Source organism: Vidua macroura, chromosome 3, assembly GCF_024509145.1.
Source record: "Vidua macroura isolate BioBank_ID:100142 chromosome 3, ASM2450914v1, whole genome shotgun sequence".
NCBI lineage: Eukaryota > Metazoa > Chordata > Aves > Passeriformes > Viduidae > Vidua > Vidua macroura.
Window position 1 is genome coordinate 39,558,339 of NC_071573.1, and position 21,528 is coordinate 39,579,866.

Below are 21,528 nucleotides of genomic sequence, written 5' to 3' on the forward strand. Positions count from 1 at the left end.
ACATTAAAAAGTAGAACAGCTGTGCATTAAATTCTTTTATACACTCTGCCAAAAGTCTGAGACAAAAAAATCACCCGTTTCAATAGGAGTGTGGTGTGTGCCCAGGGCTGGTTGTTAGCACTTGAATCATTTATCTGTCGACATATCAGCAAATAGAAATGTAGATATAGTGATCTGTTTTAAACTTTTGCTCTGTGCATAGTTGTGTTTCATTTTCATGCTGTTCTTAGCACATGGTGTTGTGTCACATGTGGTTTGACAGGGCAGACCCCCTCCGCAGCCCCACTTTCTGAAGGGTAAGCTGCATATGCCGAACACATTTAAACTGTTTCCCAGTAGCTGAGGATTTCAGAACACTGTTCAATCAGGAGTACCCGGGTATGATTTAATTATTTTAATTGCTTTTAAGTGCAAAGCCTCCCCCAGTCATATCCCAATTTTCAGACTTCTGAACCTCAGAATTAATTTCCCGCTCATGAACTGGAGGCCAGCCATGACTTCTGGTGTCAGTATCTCCACTTCAGAGAGTCTCCTCACATTACCTGCTGATTCTCCTGCATATTTAGTCAGTGATGAGCAGGGGCAGTGTCAGCTGTGGCCATGGGGATGTGTTTTCCATCAGATGCCTCTCAGCAGTCAGCAGGGAGGCTGGATGCAGTCCCGGTAGCTCTGCTGTTCCCCACCCAGGCCTGCTCCAGGCATAGATCCACCTGTCCTGCACCTGCAGGAATCACCTGTCAGCCACTTTGGAATACAGGGGGCATTTTTCTATTCTGAAACAGAAAAAAGGAGTCAGGGAGCAGTTAATAAAAATGAGCACTTTTCCCTGAAGGATGGTCAGGCACTGGCACAGGCTACCCAGGGAGGCACCGGGTTCCCCGTATCTGGAAGTGTTCAGGAGGTGTCAGGACATCATCTTGGGGTGATGATGGTGTTGCTGGGTTGGCCACTGGACTTGTTGATCTCTTCCAGCCTTGATGGAGCAGGAACAGGTGTCAGTACAAGCCAGCTGGTACTGCTGACTCTGCTGAGCATAAACTGCTCAGGTAAATTTAAGATTAATTCTCATCTGACCTGATTCTTATAATGCCCTTCAGGTGTGATCCTGTCAGTGCTGCAATTGTGTGTGTGCAGCAGAGAGGGTCAGGGAGTAAGAGTGCTGCTTATCACAGTGCAGCATTCTCAGGACTTACCACAGCATAGGGAGAAATCAAACACAGCTCTCAGTGACATACTGTGGTATCGCTGACTATGAGATAATTCTTGGAACTGGATGTTTTTGTGTTTTCTGATGCTGTCCCTGGGGATGCATCCCCAGACTCACGTGGGATGTGGTCTTCCTGCCCTGGCTTAGTCTCCCTGTCACCAGTCTTGCAGGTGCTGCATTTTCTGCAGGAAAATTGTCCAGTTGATCTCCTTTGCTGTTTTGAGGAGCAGAACCTGAAACTCCCTGTATGGATTACAGATAGCCCTGATACCTTTCAGCATTGAAAGTGCAGCCTCATAGGCAGAATGGCCATCCCCAAACTCATGCAGGGGATGTGCAGATTAGGAACAAAAGCTGGGAATACGGCCCCTTTGTTGTTAAACTGGTGCATTACATACTATATTTTAATTAGGCAGGGTTTGAGAGGCAGCCCAGGAAATCCTCCATAATACAGCACTATTGAATTATTCTCATTCTTTCCCTCTGCAGATTTCTCTCCTTTTAGTGGACAGGCTTTAAGCTGCTGTTCTTGCTCTCTCAGCCAAAACCAGAAATAGTTATTCAACAAAATACTTGAGCGTTCTTTAAAAAAATTGGTGAAGCTGGAGTGGGCAGAGCAGCACCCCAACTTCAACTGCCTCTGTGACTCCTTGGGGCTTTTGGTCTGGTTTTGTGTAAGATCAGCAGCCAGAAGCACGGTGTTAACCTTTGGAAGTGAAAGGGGCCACTGGATATCCCAGGAGAACTCTCCAGTCATAGCTTTCCCACCACAAGGATCCTGTCAGAGGGGCTTGTGCTGGCCATGGCAGGTTCCTGCATTCCAGGGAACCCCCTAGTGGCCGGCACCTCAGGGGTTAATAGGAACGGGGCACACTTGACTGCTGAGAGGACTGATCTAATCACTGCCATATCCAAGTGCATCTGTTCACCATGAGGTCATTCTTGTGCATGCTAATGACTTGGAAAATAAAGCACAATGCTCAGCGTTATCAGGGAGGACATAGTGTAAATCTTAGCTTTTTTAGTTGCTAATGGATAGTGTGGAATGGGCAGAGAAAGCATCTCTGATTCTTGTGTTCCAGCTTAATGTTTTTAAAGAATCCTTTTCAGTAGATCATCAGAACTGTGCTGGAAAACTTGGACATGTGGTATCTGTTGATAAATGGATTCTTAAATTAATATCATGACATTGCCCAAGCGAAACACTTGAGTCAAGGAACTATTGAGGTTTTCAGCATTCCCTGGTTTTAAAGCCTCAGGAGCTGTGCCTGCTGATTTACATAAAACCGAGATTTTGCAGCCTTTTTGTTGCAAAGGTGACACATGCTTTTCTTTTGTCTCTGGACTTTTACATGCATGAAGTTCTAGTAGAAAATACTTGAATGTACAGCAAACAAGATCTTTATTATTCAGTGGTTTATTTTAAACCACTTTTTGTTCAGTGCTGAGCTTTATCTTTCCCACTTTAAAGCAAAAGAATTATTTGAATTGGACATGCAGATTTAAAATACATTTTTGAGAAAAAAAAAACCCAAACCCAGAGTAATTCTTGTTTTAAACAGGACTGATGTATTTTTGTAATAGTAACTGAGCCAAAAATTAATTTTGCTTTAGTTTGGTTTTTCTGGGGTTTTTATAGTACTGTGGGGTTTTTTATCATTTTGTCTTTTTCCTTGAAGCTCTGTAGGGTGTTTTGTCAGATTTGTGTCATATTCTGTGTGTGTGTATATACACACACACATATATATGTGTGTATGTGTGTGTGTAGTATTTTTGCCTATTTTCCTGCGAATATTAAAAACATACACATCTAAAACTGAGTAGCTGTGCCACAGTATCTGAGGACGTGCAGTGTGTGCCAGGGGTTGGGTTTAATCCATGTGTCAGTGTTGCCTGAAACGGAACAATTTGTTTCTAATATATGGGATTTAGGAAATTCTTGACTGTCCTGGTTACTAGCAGAACAGGGAATTGGTGCTAGCATGGAGTGCGTGTGAGGTCTGCTGGGTGTGGTGCTCAGCAGGTGAGGTGGGACACTATGCAGCCGTTGGTGCTGCCACGGTGGTGCAGGTTGTCCAAGCAGTAAACAAAGAGGAAAAGCTGAGGGAAGTGGAGCAGAGGAGCCAGGACAGTTACCAGAGGAGGCAGGACTCGGCTTTCTCTTCTTCCTCCTTCCCTGTGAGGACTATTCAGGATGAGGCACAGTGACCTGTCTGGCTTCCCATGTCTGTTTAATCCAGGTAGTTCCTCATCCTCAGCAGACCAGAGCCTGCTGCAGTTGGGCTCCCCTTGGGAAGTTCCTGCAATGGCACCAGCAGATATGGGAGCTGCTCCTTGACTGTGTGCTCTTGGTTATCAGTGCTCTGCCCATAATTTTCCTGCCCGTTTGGCATGGCTGCTGCCTTAGTGTCCCTATGGCGGTCACGAATGGTCTGGCAGGGTCACAGGTACCACAAAGTGTTGGGAGGCAGCAGCTCTGTCCCCCCATCCAGCTGCTGTGGCCAAACAGGCTGATTGATGCAGGCCTATGTCCAGGAGCCCAGGCCTGGCTCCGGAGGGTCCAGATCCCTGCAGAGCCCTAAGGAAGTAGCCATCTGCCCAGTGTGCTGGGGCTGTCCTTTGTGCCACCACTGAGGATGGACAGTCCAAACTTGTCCCCTGAGGCTGGGCAGGTTCTGGGACTGCTTGCCTCTCAAGCCTGGTGTTCCCCTCAGGATCTCCAACAGTGAGGGGCTGAGAGCCACATCAGGGTTCTCAGCCTGGCCCCTGCCTTTTCCATGTAATTAACTGGCTCAGAGGGTGCTCCCCCAGCTACACTCTCAGGAGAGAAGGTGGTGAGGCAGGGCTTAGCCTAGCAATCAGTGCTGGGATGGGCAAAAACATGAGCTTGATGGGCCATCTCTTCTGCTGGGTGACAGCTCCAGCTGCTCGAGCTGTCAGCTCACAGGAGGCTCGAGGCAATATGGCCCCTTCGTATTTTCCCTCTGCACTGAGGCGCTGGCAGAGACTTACAGCAGAGGCAGAGCAGAACTGGGGCAGAGCCATCCTGCAGCCTCATGCTGAGGGCTTGGACTGCCCCACCTGTGACACCCACATAACCTCCAGCACTTGGTGGGGTCCCCCTGCCTGAGTTTGAGCCTTGCAAAACTAGTCAGCAGCTGCTCCAACTTGAGAGTAATTAATCTTCAATGTGCGCATTTCAGGTTTATTTCTGAGGCGCTTGAATCGTGGAGGCCCACAGTAATGCCAGGCACTCCCACCTGAGCTGGGAGCTGTGGGTGCCATTTTAAGAACTGTCTGCCCCAGTTATTAACCTGCAGTGTCAGATTCTCTTTACTGTGTCACTTACAGCTTTCCAGGGCACTGGAGGAAGTGTGTGGCTTTGATTACCCAGCTCTGGTTATCCACGGGTTTTTCTACGCAGGCTCAGGATGCTGCTTATAGTATACTTGGAGCCTGTCTTGGAGTTGGAAGCAGGAACACTGTGCAGCTTTATGACAACGAATCTCTCTGGAATTTCATTACCTTTGCATTTACTAGGAAGGAAAACAAAGATTTCCACAGACCTGTCCTGGCTGAAAGGCTAATAGGGGGTTGGAACAGGTCACAGCCCATGTGAAAACTTCATGGTTCTTCTCAAGTACCAATCTTCAGCATCCTTACAGGTCATGGTCTTACCCACCCTTGCTTTCAGGAGTGTTCAGCTGCTTCATGAGCAGTGGCTAAAATGCCATTCCTAGAGCATATGCCCTGGGAATGAACCAGGTTTATTCTGTGGACTGGATTTAAGATGCAATACACTATCTCTCTCTTGTTTCCTGCAAGGTAACCTTGCATTTAAAGTGCTATCATCTATATTTTAATTCTGTTTTTAATCCCTCTTGCAAGAAATGTGTTTTAAAAGCTTAATGCTTTTTAAGCAGCCTTACCTGTGAGAGACCCTCCACTGTATTTGCGTGTCTTGTCTGAGTGCAGATGTGTGACTGCTCATGGACAGGTTTTATGCATTCAAGGACTTCCTCTTCTGGTACCAGGATCGCTATACTGCTCAGTTCCTGGAGTTTTAATCAGGCTGTAGTGTCACAGACATTTAGGTTTCTATGAACCCTCAAACTTTAGCCAGTTTCAAATGGTGTGGCCAGCAATAGTGTTGAACGTGCAGCTGAGGTATGAAGCAGCTGCATGCCATCATCCCACAGCAGCAGGTTTGACAGAAGATGAAGCACAATGAATATTCATTCCAGTTTTTGCCAACATTCCCTCCCTTGGTTGTTTCAGTCCTCAGACCCCAGGAGAAAGTGCCTGCATGCTCCCATTCCCGCCTTTAGTGGGGTGTGCTGTGTCAGGTTGGTGCAAGCGCAGCAGTCACAGGGTGCTGGTCCTGCACTGACATGGTTTTGTTCCCCCACTTTGGTCCTTCACTGACATAGTTTTGTTCTCTCCTTTTAGATTAGAATGTTAATGCTCTCGGTACAGTAAAAGCCACAGGTAAGAGCGATGATTCCCACAGGCCCCTCAGCTGCTGCTGTACTTCATCAGTAGCAGCTCTCCTTCCCCTCCTCCTCCTCCCTTGCTGCCTCTGCTCCATGTTCAGCTCTATCTTTTGTGCTCCATGTTACGCTCGCACCTCCTCTGCTCTGCCTCCCATGCTCTGGTTCGCCTTGTACCTCCTATGCTCCGCGTGCAGTTCTGCCTCCTCTGCTCTGCATGCGGTTCTGCCTCTTGTGCGCTGCGTGCGCCTCCTGCACTCTGCATGTGGTTCTGCCTCTAGGGTGCAGTTCTGCCTCCTACAAACAACGCAGTAATGCCTCCTGCAATCCTCATACAGTAATACCTTGTGTGATCTGCGCACATTAATGCCTCCCATGTGTGGTAATGGTTCCCACAATATGTGTACAGTAATGGCCCCAGTAATGCCTCCCACAATCCGTGATCTGTGAACACTAAAAACTCTGTATGTGCCAGATAATGGCTCCTGTGATCCACATGCGGTAATACATCCCGCGATATGCGCCTGGTAATTATTTTTTACTTCTAAGTTGCTTCAGCTTGTCCGTTTGGAGAAAACTATTATTTTGACCATCTGCCATTCTGCCTCACTGCAGGAATGTCAAGCACAACACCTCCCTCAAAGCCCTTCCCTCCCTCACGCTTTTCTCCCCAGCCAATAGCACCACAGGTTTTGTTTTAATCCAAAGCTGACAGCTCTCCATTTTTCACAGAAAATGCCTTTACAGGCTAAGTCACACTTTCCACCTTTTTAAAATGTGCTATTTCCCCTCAGTCACTTTTCTCAAAGAACCAATCTGGTAAGTAAGGGCTGTCTTTGAGATGCAAACGCAGGGCTGCAGGCAGGCTGAGGGGGTTCACACTTCGGGCTGTGCTGCTGCTGTTCCACTCCTGCTTTCAGTCACTGAAACACCCAGAGCCAGGGTGAGTCTTTGTCCTCAGAGAGCAGCTGAGGGCTCATCCTGCTTGCCACAGTGACCTATGGCCATGTCCCCACCTGTCCTGCAAGGACAGTGCCTTACTCACCTGTATCCGAGGGTTAGCTCAGCTCCTGGCTGTGGTCTGGGGTATTTTGCACACGTTTGGGATTTACCTGGGCTAGGAAGGTGAAGAGAGGATTGAAGACTGGCCAGGCACAGCTGAGAATGGAGTCAGTTGTGGCATTGGAAGTAGGTCTATGCTTCAAAACACAACTGTCTCTCAGGTGGTTCAGAGGGTGTGCCAATGGTGCCAGCCTTCAGAGAGGGTTCAGAACATTCCTGTGCTCTCCCTGCATGGCTGCAAGGCTGTTTCTCCCTCCTACCTGTAATAAAAAAAGTTGTGTTTACACTTCGGGAAACAATTGCAACATGGTTTAAAATATACTGTTTCCTTAGGGAGCTGATGAAACACTGTTCCCCCGGGAAATGCCTTGAGACAGGGCAAGCCCTCACGAGCAGGGCAGGGCATGTCCCTCACAGAAGCTCCACCTGGTTTTGGTCATTAGTGTCTCATTTAATGACCATGTGCTCACCTGTTCCCCCTCAGCCAATCTGGGCAGGCCTGGCCTCCAGGGAATAACCAACAGGTGACTCCACTCAACAACAAAGCATAACCCCCCCCATATCCACAGCCCCCACAAGACCCTTCCCCAGTGGTGACCATAAGTACCAGTAACAAAGGTACCTGTTATGTAGTGCAAGAAATAGTGATTCTGTAGGATTTTCCCAGAGGTTAAGACACCTTCCAGGAGAGTTCTGTGCCAGCCCTCATGCTGGGAATGCTTGTTTCCAGCTCTCTGTGGCAGGTCAAATACACAAGAACAGTTTAATGACACACAGCAAAAACCAGTTTTGAATCCCCCACACAGAACTGTTTTATGTTGGAGCTTCAAGTGAGCAGGATAGGAGCTTCCCACCTCCCTCCCATGGGGCTGTTGGGGCCCTGAGAGCCATTCGGGGCTGCAGGGGCTGTGCAGACCAAAAGGGGGTAATGCTGGGGGGCTCAGTGCTCACCTGGACACTTACGGCCTCTCTGCTCCTCACTTCTGGGAGCTGGCAAAGAGAAATCCCTGATTTCTCTGGGAAGCGCAGTATGGCAGTTCTTCAGCTGCCTACAGCAAATTCCTCCTCTGGAGGTCAAGTTCACCTGAGTGATCCCCATGAGAGGCTGGGAAGATGGGAGGGGCTGCACTGTGTCACACAGTTATTCTGAGGACACAGGCTGTTTTGCCCTGACCTGGGTTTTCCTTGCCCACTGTTTTCCAGGCTGCCTCATCACAAGTCAGCATGTGCTGACCTCATTGACACCACTGGCGTCGAGCTGGTGGAGCCGCCCTTGCCCACGCTGCCAAGTGCCTCCAGGAGCAGGGTCTCCAGGAAGCTCTGCCACTCTGCTAGCACCCTCAGCAAGATGTCCACCTGATGCCCTGGAGAACAGAGCTGTGGCTAGGGCCCTGTGCCCACGGCACCTGAGCACAGATCAGAATGGGCAGTCTGGGTGAATATGTCTTGAAGGGGCCAGGCTTTTGAAATTTGCTCTGTGAAATGGGCCTTCCCCAGTCTGGTCAGACATGGGTGAGGATCAGATGTCACCTCTGTCACCACCACCACTGCTCTGGCACCAGGTGAGCAAGGGCCCCAAGCCCCTGGGTGCAGGTGCTGCAACCAGAGGTCATTAACCAGCACTGAAATTAGTTATTTAATGTACCCTTAGAGCATTGCTTTAGTCATTCCAGGCAGCACTTACAGTGCATTAGGGAATTTCTTCTAAAGAGAGGTTTTCCTGTGACTGGCCAGGTAGCAAATCTTCGCTGCTGAAGCACAGGTGGATGAGGGAGGAGCTCTCCAGTTAGTGCTGTCCCACTGCAGGAGTGCTGTGGCCTTTCTGTGGTGTGTGCAATGGCTGTGCACTGGAACCGCTCCCTAGAGAAACAAAAATAAGCAAATCCTTTTTAGAAGAACAAAAGCCACACTCCTGCCATGACCCCTTCCCAGCACAGTGTGAAGAACTGGGTAACCTCCTCACCTTGTCCCAGCAGACTGTGACCTGTCTCTAGCCAGAGTACAACACAGCTGAAGGCTTCTGAGGACTTAGGGTGTCCTCCTCGCACCTGCTGTAGTGAGCAGAGCTTGTATTGGCAGTAGCTGATATGTTTTGGTTTACACATGTTGTAGGTTGATGGGGTGAAATTTTTTATAGTTAAATCCCGAGTATTTTAAAGCAACAGAAATCTGAGATCCAGCAGCCACAGAGCCCTGTCCTGCTGCTGCTTGGTTGCTCCTGGGCGCGCACACACACACACCACCCAACAGAATTGGAGTTGCTTTAAGCAAAGAGATTGCATTTTTTGGGAAATGCGCTGTTGGGCCCCCATCTGTTTTTGCACTTACACTTGGTGTTACAGCCATCTGTCTATCTGACCCTCTGAGTGCCAGCACCTGGCCAGAGGCAACCCTGTGCCTGTGGGGCACATTCCGCCCATGGCCAGTGATGCTGAAGCAGCCCTGGGGCTCTGCGGTGCGCTCTGTGCCCGAGGGGCAGTAGCTCAGCCTGATGCCTGACACGAACTCACGTGGTGCAGCTGCTGGAAGGAACCTCTGCCACTGAGGGCTTGGAGAACTGGTTTGATTTTCTGCCTCACAGCTGGGTTTTGCTTTCTGTTGGTTTTCTGTCAGTGAAGGAACCTAGAAAATAAAACATGCATTTTAATTTATTTTATATTCAGGGCCGGACAGGCATAGCTGTCTGGCACTTAAGTTATCCAGTAGCTGGTCTGAAACAATTTCAAAGCATCCTTCTGAGTAAGGAGCCCTTTCTCCTTAGAGCAATATGTACCTCTAATTCAGGGAAGAATTAAGACATCAATGAAAATCATGTTTTCCTGATGTCCAAAAACTATTAATTTGTATAAACTCTGCTGTGGTTTTGCACCCTGAACTGGATGACAAAGCCACTCTGTCACTCTTCACAAAATTAACAGATCTTTGCTCACAATAAAATTTCTCCCCAGAGCAATAAAAGGCAGTACCTGTGTGATGTGTGTGGCAGCGACTGGGAGGTGCTGGGGCTGGAACTCCAATGACACTGGTGGTGCTGCTGGGCCCGGCTGCTGTGGGTGCCATGGGTGTGCAGGGCTGGCTCACAGGGGACAGGTACAGTCCCTGCTGGACGTGAGTTCTGTCCCTCTCTGCTGGGGCCGCGGCTGCAGGAACAGCTGCCACGTACGGAGCAGGCAGTGTCGTTCCCAGACCAGAGTGTTCTTGAGGAGTTCACACCACGCTGTGACTGACACAGGGGCACCCACGGTTGTGCCCTGCGGGCCCCCACATGGCAGCAATGACCTTTGCCACCTCCTGCCAGCCCGACACTGCCCGCGGTACCAAGCACAGAGACAGACTTTTGGGGCCCCCAGAAGCCACTGTCCATAACCTGCTTCCCTGCAATGTCTCATAGCCCAACCATCCACATTAAAAACAAGAGGTTTTTAGTGGTGATTTTGTACTCTACAGCTATATTCTTTAAGCAAATGCAGAGGGCTGCATTCAGCCATAATGATGTCTGAAAAGACAAAGGAAATCTCCCTTTGCTGAAGGGCCACAGCAAAATCCTCTCCTAAATTGCTTTCAGGTGCTCTAACCAGAAATGGAGAGTTAATCCAGCTAGCTCCAGATAAAGCTACCTTTGCAGAAGTAACTGTGCACACACTAATGAGCTGTTGGGAATCTGGCTTCCACCTACCTTTCCCAAGGAGGATCCCTGACCCATGCCCAGCACCACCACCCTCGAGTGAGTGGAGAGCAGGCTGGGGCTGGCTGCTCTGTGGACCAGGGGTCACTGCTCAGGGGCTGCGCTGGCAGCATTCTGAGCCAGCGGTGGCCCTCGCGAGGGTTGGCACAGCCATGGCAGCAGGCAGGCCCACGGCAGGCTCAGGCTGGAGGGCATGCGGCTCCCGCACAGCTGAGGGCTCAGCACAGCCTGACACTGGCACCCACGGTGGCTGGGGGCACTGGGGCCCCGCCAGGCAGGATACAGCCACAGCCAAGGGGCTGCAGCGGCGCTGGCAGAGCCAGTCCAGCATGGGGCAGGAACATGGGCCCAAGGCACCCCCAGCTCTGCACCTATGGCAGCAGCTGCAAAAATGGCATTAAAAATAATTTACTAAATTAAATAATATATAGACTAGTTTATACTTAACATGGAGTCCCAGAATGGATTGTGTTGGAAAAGAACTTAAAGCTCATCTCATTCCACTCTTACCATGGGCAGGGACACTTCCCACTATCCCAAGTTGCTCCAAGCCCTGTCCAACCTGCCTTGGAACACTTCCAGGGATGGGGTAGCCACAGCTTCTCTGGGCAAACTGTGCCAGGGCCTTCCCATCCTCACAGCTAAGAACTTCCTTCCAATAGTTATACCTTCCTTCAGCTTTAGAAGGATGCCTAACATTTTTTACAAACATTTGTATAGGTATTATCTTATTCCTACACCTATTAATATGCTCTCTTTAGCTATAAAATATATATTAGGGATCTCATCCTATGTTCTATATAATGTATGCTACAGTATTTCAAAATATATATCTAATATTTGATGTTATGCATGTCTATATGTTTCTATTAGCTAGAGTATATGTTGTAAGTTTTAAATACACACAATGTAAAATATATGCAATCTGTGATCTATAATCTAGGTATAATACAAGATATATAATGTGATATGCATTATATATTATACAATGTATTATATAATATATGCACTATATATTTTATCCTATTAATACCTGTTTTGAATATTAAATATTGACTATAAAGGTAATAATTTTATTCAAAAATTGGTTATAGTTTACATAAATACAACATATTACCTTTACATTATACATGTATATCTACATATGCACACATCCCTGGGATGTATTTTCGCTATATGTACATATCATGACAAAAACTATAACATTACTTTGCTAACTGTAATGTTAACTGTGTGCAAATACATGCAGTATACTTTTATTTAAAATGTATATAAGAAATAATATAAATCATATCAGCAATGTATGAATTCTGTATAACATGATATAATGAACATGTAATATTTGGCACATGTATGATGTGCATCATGGACTATTCAGTGCAGTATATAGATACAATAACAGTATTTCAGACCATGATTGACATGTATGCATAGTGGATATGCCAGGTGTGCACACATGAGCACCTACACTCTGTCTTCCACAGCACACAGATCCTGGCTGCAGAGCTGACAAAACCTCCTGCCAGACAAGAGTGTTTCATTACATCAACATTGATAATGTATCAGTAATTATGTATAATGCAGAGATGATATTATGTACTGTAGATAATACACTTAATATGCATTGTCTAAGTGGCAATATATAACAGACATATAGTAGTATCTATTGTATAATACAATATGCTTTGATATAATACATGTAATATATTATTATATGTGTTATTACCTACATATTCTGAAGTTTAATTATATAAATCATCTATATTGAATATACCGCTATAAAAGGAATATATTTTTTACATTTATTTTATCACAGAATCCTAGAATAGTTTGGGTGGAAGGGCACAATATAGCTCATCTCATTCCACCCTTACCATGGGCAGGGACACCTTCCACTATCCCAGGTTGCTCCAAGCCCCATCCAACCTGGCTTTGGACACTTGCAAGGATCCAGGGGCAAATGCAAACTATAATTTATTGTATGTAATAAATTCTGATTTTCTTCTGTGTGTGTGTAACTAAACCAAAACCTCCCAGCTCAGACACCCCCAACTGTATATCATTTTCCTTACATTTGTCACTGAACTGGTGTTGCACTATAGGTAATTTCCCCCTAAAAAACTGTAAAAATGAGCCAATAAAAACACCGTGGTTCCATATCCTGAGAAAGCAGAACCTGTTTTAACCTGCAGCTTCTTCTCTCCCCCGGCCCAGTGCCCATGGCAGCACAAGCACAGCCTTTGCTCTGGTTAAATTCTCCCTGTCACCTTCCCCATTAGCTAGGGAAGGCTGAAAAGCCTCAGCAGAGTGGTACAGCACAAGAGTCAGGCCAGAACAGGTTGGGCTGTGCATGCCCTCACCTTCAGAGCTGCGAGGGGGTTTTATTAGAGCTTAAAAACAGTGGTTCTTTTTTAAGAGGAACAGGTAGTTTAACTGGAACTGGCTGCTTCAAATAATGTCCCAATTACCGTGTCAGGAGGATGCGCTCCTAGGAGGTTTCCTGTGCTGGTGTGGGGCTCCTGCTGCCACCACTGTGCCCAGCTCTGCCTGGCTTCAGTCCCTGGCTGCCTGTTGAGGAGAAAACAGCATGGTCAGAACAGCACTGGGGGCAGCCCAGGACTTGGGTTCAATGGCACAGATAGGAACCAAGCCTAGCAGTGTCCAGTGTGGAGCTGGTACCACAGGACAGCCCACACTTGGCATGTCCCATATCAATGATTAATGCATCAAATGTTGCCAGAGGCAGACCTTTTCTTATGTGGACTGTAAATGACATTTATTTAAACCATTTATAGCCCTGATGAGGCTTCCTACCTGCATGGAATGATCTGAGGTGTTTAATGCCATTTGCAAGGATGCACTTGCAAACCCAGATCCTTCACCAAGGGGAGCTGCCTGGGTGCTTCAGGGAACTGCTGTCACACCCAGCCTAAAACATTCACCACAATCCAGCACTCCTGACCCAGGGACAATGGAGCAGGAGATGTGTTGGCACCAGCACGCCGCAGCACCCTGTAGCACCCTGCAGGCACGGCACACCCCAGAGAAACACCTGTGTCTCCATGACCCATTTCCCAGCTCATCAACAGCAATACCTTTTTTTAAACAGGCTTGTGTTGTGTGAGGAAGAGTGAAATCCAATGCAAAAAGCCAATGTTTGCCCTGTTTCCAGGCATGCCCTAATCCCATGGATACCTCCCAGCTGCCCACTCCAAAAACAGATCAGCAGGTTCTGGGCAGGGTCCCCCAAAACCTTGAGCTGTGCCCAGCTGTGTTTCCCAGTGAGCGCATCCAGCAAGGCAGCAGACAGATGCCTTACTGCACTGATGGCTACGAGGGACTGTAGTGTTGGTACCAAAACTTGGAAAAACCTTCCCTGGGGACAAGCATCCTCCAGAGAGTCTTCCCCTGTGGGCAGGAGCAGCTTGCCCCAGCTGCCCACCAGCTCTGAGCCCATGGAGCAGGGATGGTGTCCGTGCTGTACTTCTCAGGACCCTGCAGGTTTCGCTACCTAATCTCCCAGCTCCTTTCCCTGTGCTCACAGCACTTGGTCCCAGATCACACATTTCACTCTCAGCATGCTCAGAGAGGAGGAAGGCTCCGGCACAGCAAGGAAACCCCTCTGCCTGAATGCATAGAGCATGAGCAACCTCTGCACCAGCTGCCTCCACTGCGTCATATTTGGGACAGGATCAGTGTTTTCCATGGTGCCCAAACCTGTTTCTGCTAGATGCACTGAGAGCCATCAGCAATTGATTTGTTAGCTGACAGCAGGAGGCTTTGTTTGTGCAGTGCTGGCTGGCCATGCTGCCAGGTGGCTAGAACGTAACACCTACCAGGCAACACCTGCATTCCCAGGGTCTACTACTGAGAGCACTCTGGGTTCAGCCACACTGCTCGGTCCCTGAGACAGCCACCAAGTGACACGTGAGCTTGGAACTTCACAGACACAGAGCAGGAGACAGAGCCCAGCAGAGGCCCAGTGCTGGGGGCCTGGGCAGTGGGACAGTGCAAAGCAGGAACTAGTGAGGGGCAAAGACAGATCCATCCCCAAAATACTGTCCAAAGGGTATTGGTGTAAGTGGGAGGCTTTGTAACCTGTCACAGTGGTGCAATGCCCTTCACTGCCAGGTGGCATGAGATGCAAAACGGTAATGCTGATGGCTCCCTGCAAAACCCCGCACGTAGTTGGGGCTCACCCTCACAAAGAACCTCTCCAGAAACCCCTCAAACCATCGGGGCTTACCCTCACAAGGAACCTCTTCAGAAACCTCTTGGCTCGGCCTCACAAGGACCCAGCGGTGCAGATGAGGGGAGAAAGGCCGCAGACACAAAGGCACAGCCACTCTGCCCAGGTTGTTGCAGCCCAGGGATGTCAAAAGCAAATTACATCCCTTTTACAGGATGCTTGTGAACAGAACTGTTTCCAGTGTACTCTGCTGTCACCTCTCCTTACTCCTCCCCAACACAGGAGTCTCCACTAATTACCCTTTCTGCTCAGCAGGAGATGCAATACGTCAGTGCCGATGGTTACCCAGACAGTTCAAAAAACCTGGGAAATTCTGGTCCTCAGAAATTTCAACTGATTCTTAGTAGGACAGACATGGATTTATCTGACTATTAGGAAATGAACAGTGGTATGAAGCTGTTGTTTTGTGGCCTGCTGGTGCCACAGGCTTTGAGCATGGATTTCAGCAGGGACACTGCTGTTACAGTGTAGATGGAGCCATTAGGCTTCTCTGGAGGATGTGCCAGGTATCATCTGGAAATGGTGTCCAGTGGCCTGAGAGGATGGCTATGTGTGTTGGCAGAGTCCCCACAGGGAGCAGAGAGCCCACTCCACAGACAGCTGCAACACCGTCTGCAACAGCCCAGGATCTGGGGCTTTCCAAGGCCAGGGAAGCCAGGAAAGGCAAAACTGCACCTCTTGCCAGGTAGGCTTTGCTGCCTTGTGTGTCTCTGGCTGTGCTGTTTTCCAGCTAAAACCACAGCTTTGCCTAGGCCTGAAGTCAGCCCTGGTACTACCAAGTCAGTTTCCTAGGAATCAAGACAACAGGAGCATACCCATACACTGGTACTGTTCAGCCTGACTGAACAAAAAAAAACCCAAAACCACCAAAAAAACTCAAAAAACCCCAAACAAATCTTTCTCTAGAAACATGTTCTTTCTCTACAAGCTTTGCTTTATCATAAAATACTGAGCCAGTTCCTGGGAAACTTTTCTCCAGGAAGCTCAACCACCTGCCTTTCCCACAGTGAATCAGGGTGAGGAGTCTTTAGGTGAGAGAAGATAGCACGAACAGGCTGGAAACCTCTTCCAGGGAGGCAAAGTCTCAAAGGCATTGCTACCCCAAGATGGAGCAGCCCCTATGCCCACACCAAGCCTTCACATCCCCCTGGCCTTTCATACACCAGTTTGGGAGCAGGGATTTGCTCTTGGGGCTGCCAAGCAGATTTGCATGCCATGAAGTTGGCTCTGTACCTGCTCCTGCTGGCAAAGGGGGAGATCATATAGGTGCACACAACACCTGTCTGTGAGAGGGGTTTCACAAACCCAGCGTGCACCTTCACCACTTACACAGATTTTACAATTCTGACCAAACCCGTCAAGATTCCCACATACAAACACAAGCTCTGGAGATAGATCTATCTGCATAGATATGTATATATCTATATATACAGTTATTGAAGGCTGCTACAGAAACCCCACTGCAAGGCACAAAGGACCAGGCAGGAGCCAGCTCCGGCCCCGCCAAGAAGCAGAGAAATGCCTGGCCTTCCTTGCACCAGTTCCAGAACGCACGGACAAAGCAGGATGCTGCAGCAGCCACCCATCAAACAGCACAGCCCTCGTAGGCAGGGATTTCTAAAAGTTCTCCACTTACAGGTGCTGCCTTCTCCTTGAGCTATCCCTACATGACCTTCCAGGGAAGGTACCTCGCAGCTCTCCCCAGAAGCAGAGCACAGGGCAGGCTGTGCCCAATGGTGGCTAGAGCAGGGGCAAGGCTGGGGCTCCGGCCCATGGCAAGGGGACCCCTTTGCTCAAGGGGCAGCCTCTCCCCAGAGCAGCCATGCTGCACCCTGCTCTTCTTCTCCCTTTAATTCCTTTTTAATTAATCTCACCAAATGGTGCAGAGCAGACTGGTGCCTATGGAGGCACCCTGCCAGGTGCAGTGTGGAGCCAGGTGCCAGCCTACCCCCCAGCTCCCCCTCCCACCCCGAGCCCCCAGGGCCAGCCCAGCAGGGAGAAGCAGGAGGGGTGGGGGCATGCTTGAAGTTGAAAATATTTTATTTGAATAGTAAATAATTATACAGTTGAAACAGTTCTATTGAAGCACTCTATAAATAGCTAACAGTTAAGAAAATAATGTGTGTAGAAAAAGAGATTGCATCTAAAATTAAGAGCTGTTGGTTGCACGGGATAAAATGCTTAAGATCATGTGTTATTCTAGGTATAAAAGTTAAAACCTTTTTAGCAGATCCCTTAAAAAAAGATCTTCTAAAACGCACAGTGAAATGGCAGGTGGGGAGACAAAAAAAAGCACATTAGAATATCTGCAATCAAATAATATCAATCTTCATAATTAATATAAATAAATAACAAATAAATAACATAATTACTCAAACCAACATATACAGACAGACAACTCATGAGCTACCTTAGTAAGGGTAAACTAACGGAAACAAAGTTGGCATGTCACAGTTAAGGCAGTTTCTACAGCATTTTCTGGAGACCATCAACAGCAGAGTCAAGGCATTTGTGGCTACACTAAAGGAAACGCTTATTTCTCTCAAGCAGTTTGATCTGTTCACATCGATAAAAACAGAGCAAAGGAACAAAATTTAAAAAAAAAATTAAAATAAGAAAAAAGAAAAAAATAAGTGAGACCCCGGGAAGGTAAGTGTAAAGCCAGATTCCAGCAGGTCACAAGCTGTATTAAAGCTAATTGTGTGGCGGCCCCGGGGGAGCAGCGCGGGGCGGTGGGGAAGGCACGGGCGGCTCAGCAGGCAGGGCGCAGCGGCACCTGGAGCAGGATGACCTGCCGGTTCTCCGAGGGGTGGCACTTGTTGATGTGCCGGGTGAGGCCAGGAGAGCTGTAGAAGGTGGCCGGGCAGTACTTGCAGGGGAAGACCTGGGCGGCGTGCAGGAGACGCAGATGCCGCTCCTGGCTACTCTTGCTAGGGAAGGTCTCCCCGCAGACGGGGCAGAGGCGGCACTCGGCGGCAGGCAGCTCCTCGGCACTGGGATCTGGGGCTGGTGCGGATGCTGGTGTACTATGCCCCAACAGGTGCTTGCGCAAGTAGGCTTGCCGGCGGAACCGTCTGGCGCAGCGGGGACACTCGAAGAGCCCCTCCTCGGAGCCTGCCTCCGAGGCTCCACCAGGGCTTGGTGTGTCCCGCTCACTGCCACTGCCACCACTCGCCTCCTTCGGTGTCTCCTCTGCCGGGGCCGGGCCTGGGCACGCAGCCGGTGCCCGGCCCGCCTCGGGGCCGCTCTTGGTGGTGGGTGGACGTGGTTTGTGCCAGCGGCGGTGGGAGGCAAGGTTGGCGGGGCAGGAAAAGACCTTGTCACACTCGGGGCAGCGGTACTCCACCCGGACGATGCGGGAGCAGCGGTGCTGCGCCAGCGCAAAGGGGTCCCCGTATTCCTCCTTGCAGAGCTGGCAGATGAACTCGCCCAGAGGACGGGCGCAGCCGCCCCGTGCCTTGGCCGGCATCTCCACTGGGCCCTCCTTGATGCGCAGCCCCAGCACGGGCGAGGTGGTCACTTCGTCCTCGAAGGTCAGCTTGCGGATCGCCTTCGTCTTCTTGCCTGACTGGGCCTTCTGCCGCCCAGGTTCGGAGGCACCCGGTGGGCGCTTGGTAGGCAGTGGGCGGCCCGAAGCAGGCGGCACGGCTGGGGCAGGCGGCGCAGGGACCCCACCGGGGCCGGGGTGGACGCCGGGCGGCTCGGCGTGGCCAGCAGCGGCCAAGAGCTTGAGGTCAGCTGGGGCGAAGAGGATCGGGTCCATGGTTCCGGGCACGGCCGGCGCGGGGAAGGACTCGGCTGAGACGGGCGAGCCCAGGCTGAAGCCGCGCTCCAGGTACTTGTCCCTGCTGACGGGCCGCGTGGGGCTGTACAGCGCCTGCACGGCGGCATCGGGCGTCCCGAATGGCACCGGCGGCGGCGAGTCCCGCGGCAGGGGCGGCGGAGCGGCGGGGCAGGCGGGCGGCTGGGCGGCGCCGGCGGGGAGCGGCGGGCCGGCGTCGGCCTCACGGCAGCAGCGCGCCCGGTAGGACACGGGGGTGGGCCGCCGGCTGCGCTTCACCAGGAAGCCCCGGGGCATCTTCGCGCCGGCTCCGGGCCGGCGGCAGCGGCTACGGCGGAGGCTCCTAGCTGTGCCCGCGGCGCGGCCGCCGCCGCCTTTAAGCGGGCCGGGGCCATTGTTCGGGCCGGCGGCGGCGGGATGGGCCAATCAGCGGCGGCGGCGGCGGCGCGGCCGCACCTGAGCCCGGACCGGCACACGCCCGGCCCCGCCCCCGCCCGCCTGGCACGCGCGGCCTTTGTGTGCCGCCCCCCGCGCCGGCAGCGGGGCCGGCAGCGGGTGGTGCTCTCGGGCCGCCCGCTAGCCAAGGCTGCACCTCCGGGAAGCTCGGCACGGAGCGCCGTCTGCTCTCGGCGGGCGGACTGTTTGCGGGGGCGGCCGGCACCGGGGTGCGGGGAGAGGGGAGTTCGGCGCAGGAGGAGGCGAAAGTGGCGCTTGTGGCAGCGGCGGCACAGAGGCGAGCGGGGCTGCCCGCCGGGGGGGCTGCCCGCCGGGGGTGCTGCCCAGCAGCAGTAGCAGGTGGCCAATGACGGGTCTGTCCGAGCGGGAGGAATAACGAATGGGTCATCAGGGCCCGACCGAGCCCAGCAACCGTGCGAACGGAACAACTCCGCGCTGCTGCGGGGTCAGGGCAGGCGGAGCCACAGTCCCGGCCCGGTGGTAACCGAACCTGTTACTCTAACACGAACAGGTCAAGCCCAGTTTCCCAGTATAGGCAGGGACGGTGATGGTGGCGCTCGGTTTCAGCCCGAAACGCTGAGCGTCGGGTACGAGGTGCGGCAGGGAACGGGCAGAGGGTCCTCGGTCCCCGCGCTCCCGCACGCCGCGGTCGGTGTCTTAGCAAACACGCCCAAAGCCCCCGAGGATGCGGCAGGTGCAGCCGTAGCGGGGAGAGCCCTGGGCTGCGGCCCCGCTCCCGCAGCCCTTTGTCCGCGGCGGCGCGGCGTTGCGCGCGGGGGGTCGCGGGGCCAACCTCGCAGGTGGCGGGACCGGGGGGAGAGGAGCCGCCGCCAGGCCGGGGGCGCGTGCGGGCAGCGCCCTCCCCGCTCCCCGCCGGGGCCTTTGTGGGGGGCGCGGGGCACGCGGGCGGCACGCGAGCGAGCGCACCCCCCCCCCCCCCCGTGCGCGCCTTTGTGCGGGCCATTAGCATAAAGCTGCGCGACCCTCGGCACAAAGGGCGGCGAGCGGGTGGAGGCCGGCGGCCGCCGCTCCCCCGGACACCCCCGCGGCGGGCCGGGCCAAGCGGCAGGGGGGTTCGAGGGGCCGCCCCGCCCGCCCGGGTGGGACAGGCGTGCGGCGCGGCGCCGCGGGGCGGGGCGGGGCGGGCGGGCCGCGGCGCATTAGCATACAGCTGCGGCCCCGCGGGCACGCGCCGCCGCCTCCCCGCCGGGGCTACGAACTGAGACTCCCCTTCACCGATGGGGCTGCGAACCGAGATCTCCCTTCACTGAAGGGGCTTCACATCGAGACTCCCCGTCACTAGCGGGGATGCACACCGAGACCCCCCTGCCCACGGCTGGGGCTGCACAGCGAGATCCCTATCACTGCCAGGCCTGCTCACCGAGACCCCACGCCATGGTGGGGGCTGTGGCCCCAGACCCCGTTGTCCCACCATCTCTCTCTTACCTGCAGCCAACAGCAGTCTGTAGGCATCGGTCGGGGCGTACACAGGCAGGTGGGCACGGTGGTGGCGCAGGTAGTGCAGGACGGGTTCCCAAAGCGATGGTGGGCCGAGTTTCTTCTCAGGGTGCTGCTTGGTGGCAGTGGGCTGCCCGGGCACCTGCAAGACAGAGCTGTCAAACAGACAAACGGGACTCGGGGCACTCTGGAGACACGGAGCATGGCAGCGGGGTCCGAAAACAGCCTGAAAACATATCGGGGCTAGAACACAGGTGGCAGTGGGGTGTGGAGTGGGGCTCACACTGGTAGCACTGAGCACACCTTGGGGCCGGTGGTGCTCGACTGTTTGTTCACCTCTCCCTCACAAATGGCTGGCCACAGGTGCAAGGGTTGTGGGGAACAAACCTGTGTGGAACCCCTGGCTATCCGACATGGCCTGTCAGAGGGGTTTTGCCAGAGGAATTCCACACTTCCCCCCCACTCCATGCCCTATATTTACTGTGGCTTTTAACTGAGTGTCAGCATGGCCCAGCTGCAGCCAGAGCACCAGGCCATTACTCCTGATGGATGACAAGTGCTGCTCCGGTAGATCTGGCATGGCACATGTGCCCACGGTGTGCAGCAGCATCCAGCAGCTGATGGAGGTGCAGCCCCCAGCCCTGCCATCTGCATGTTTGCATCGCCGGAGCTGCGCACGCCAGCACAAACACATGGCTGTGATCCCCGAGGGGTAAACATGCCCCGTGCCAGCAGCCCTGCCAGAGCCCTGCGCTGCCAGGGCAGCCTCGGGTGACAATTTCAACACAGGCTAAATGCATGGCCCCTGTCCCCAGAACATAACTGGCTTTTCTATGCAGTTAGTACTTCGATTAGCAAATAGTTCTGTAAATATTACCCCTATTGCAGGACACTGATTTCTACTTTCTCTGGAAACTAATCAGAAATATCTGACCTCTGTGCATTTATGCCCACAGCTCTTAAACATCTTTCCCTCATTTTCACACTTCATTAGTAATTTTTTCTGCATGCTGAAATGAGCTAGAATATAAGCATCAGGAGGCAAATACAGTAGGTCTCTTACTTCACACAGAAATACAACCAGTCCTGAGGCATTTAAGAGATACTCCAACAGCACATGGTACCTACTCTGGATCTGGG

General features: G+C 51.9%; 3 protein-coding genes and 3 long non-coding RNA genes across 14 annotated transcripts in view; 1 reads left to right on the forward strand and 5 right to left on the reverse strand.

Moving 5' to 3' along the window:
* RALGAPA2 (Ral GTPase activating protein catalytic subunit alpha 2) overlaps positions 1-8,049 on the forward strand; it is a 90,918-nt gene extending 82,869 nt beyond the window's left edge. For both annotated transcript variants that reach the window (XM_053973929.1, XM_053973930.1), the window contains 2 exons: positions 5,657-5,695; positions 7,963-8,049. In XM_053973929.1, coding sequence (XP_053829904.1) covers positions 5,657-5,661 — 5 coding nt within the window. In that variant the 3' untranslated portion in view covers positions 5,662-5,695; positions 7,963-8,049. The remainder of the gene's footprint in view (positions 1-5,656; positions 5,696-7,962) is intronic.
* LOC128805335 (uncharacterized) lies at positions 380-8,018 on the reverse strand. 2 transcript variants are annotated; one of them, XR_008436393.1, is made up of 4 exons: positions 7,711-7,987; positions 7,382-7,493; positions 6,743-7,019; positions 380-773 (listed from the first exon to the last, which is right to left on the reverse strand). It is a non-coding gene; the product is annotated as an uncharacterized LOC128805335 (long non-coding RNA). The 2 variants fall into 2 exon arrangements; XR_008436392.1 differs by lacking the exon at positions 380-773 and having other exon boundaries at positions 7,711-7,826; positions 7,934-8,018.
* On the reverse strand, positions 1,194-5,917 carry LOC128805334 (uncharacterized). 2 transcript variants are annotated; one of them, XR_008436391.1, is made up of 4 exons: positions 5,875-5,917; positions 5,137-5,279; positions 4,557-4,743; positions 1,194-3,507 (listed from the first exon to the last, which is right to left on the reverse strand). It is a non-coding gene; the product is annotated as an uncharacterized LOC128805334 (long non-coding RNA). The 2 variants fall into 2 exon arrangements; XR_008436390.1 differs by lacking the exon at positions 5,875-5,917 and having other exon boundaries at positions 5,137-5,327.
* Positions 8,050-8,534: 485 nt separating the features above from the next.
* On the reverse strand, positions 8,535-9,355 carry LOC128805336 (uncharacterized). Its single transcript, XR_008436394.1, has 3 exons — positions 9,270-9,355; positions 8,723-8,810; positions 8,535-8,619 (listed from the first exon to the last, which is right to left on the reverse strand). It is a non-coding gene; the product is annotated as an uncharacterized LOC128805336 (long non-coding RNA).
* A 3,097-nt stretch (positions 9,356-12,452) lies between these two features.
* The window catches only part of CFAP61 (cilia and flagella associated protein 61), a 91,993-nt gene continuing 82,917 nt past the window's right edge, over positions 12,453-21,528 (reverse strand). For 5 of the 6 annotated variants that reach the window (XM_053973934.1, XM_053973935.1, XM_053973931.1 and 2 more), the window contains 2 exons: positions 20,377-20,530; positions 12,453-13,012 (listed from right to left, as the gene is read on the reverse strand). In XM_053973934.1, coding sequence (XP_053829909.1) covers positions 12,933-13,012; positions 20,377-20,530 — 234 coding nt within the window. In that variant the 3' untranslated portion in view covers positions 12,453-12,932. The remainder of the gene's footprint in view (positions 13,013-20,376; positions 20,531-21,528) is intronic. The other variant, XM_053973937.1, reaches the window with a different exon arrangement.
* INSM1 (INSM transcriptional repressor 1) lies at positions 16,716-18,869 on the reverse strand. The gene is given in 2 exon segments (XM_053973939.1): positions 16,716-18,809; positions 18,812-18,869. Coding segments are annotated over 2 exon segments (1,422 nt in total). The 3' UTR covers positions 16,716-17,445.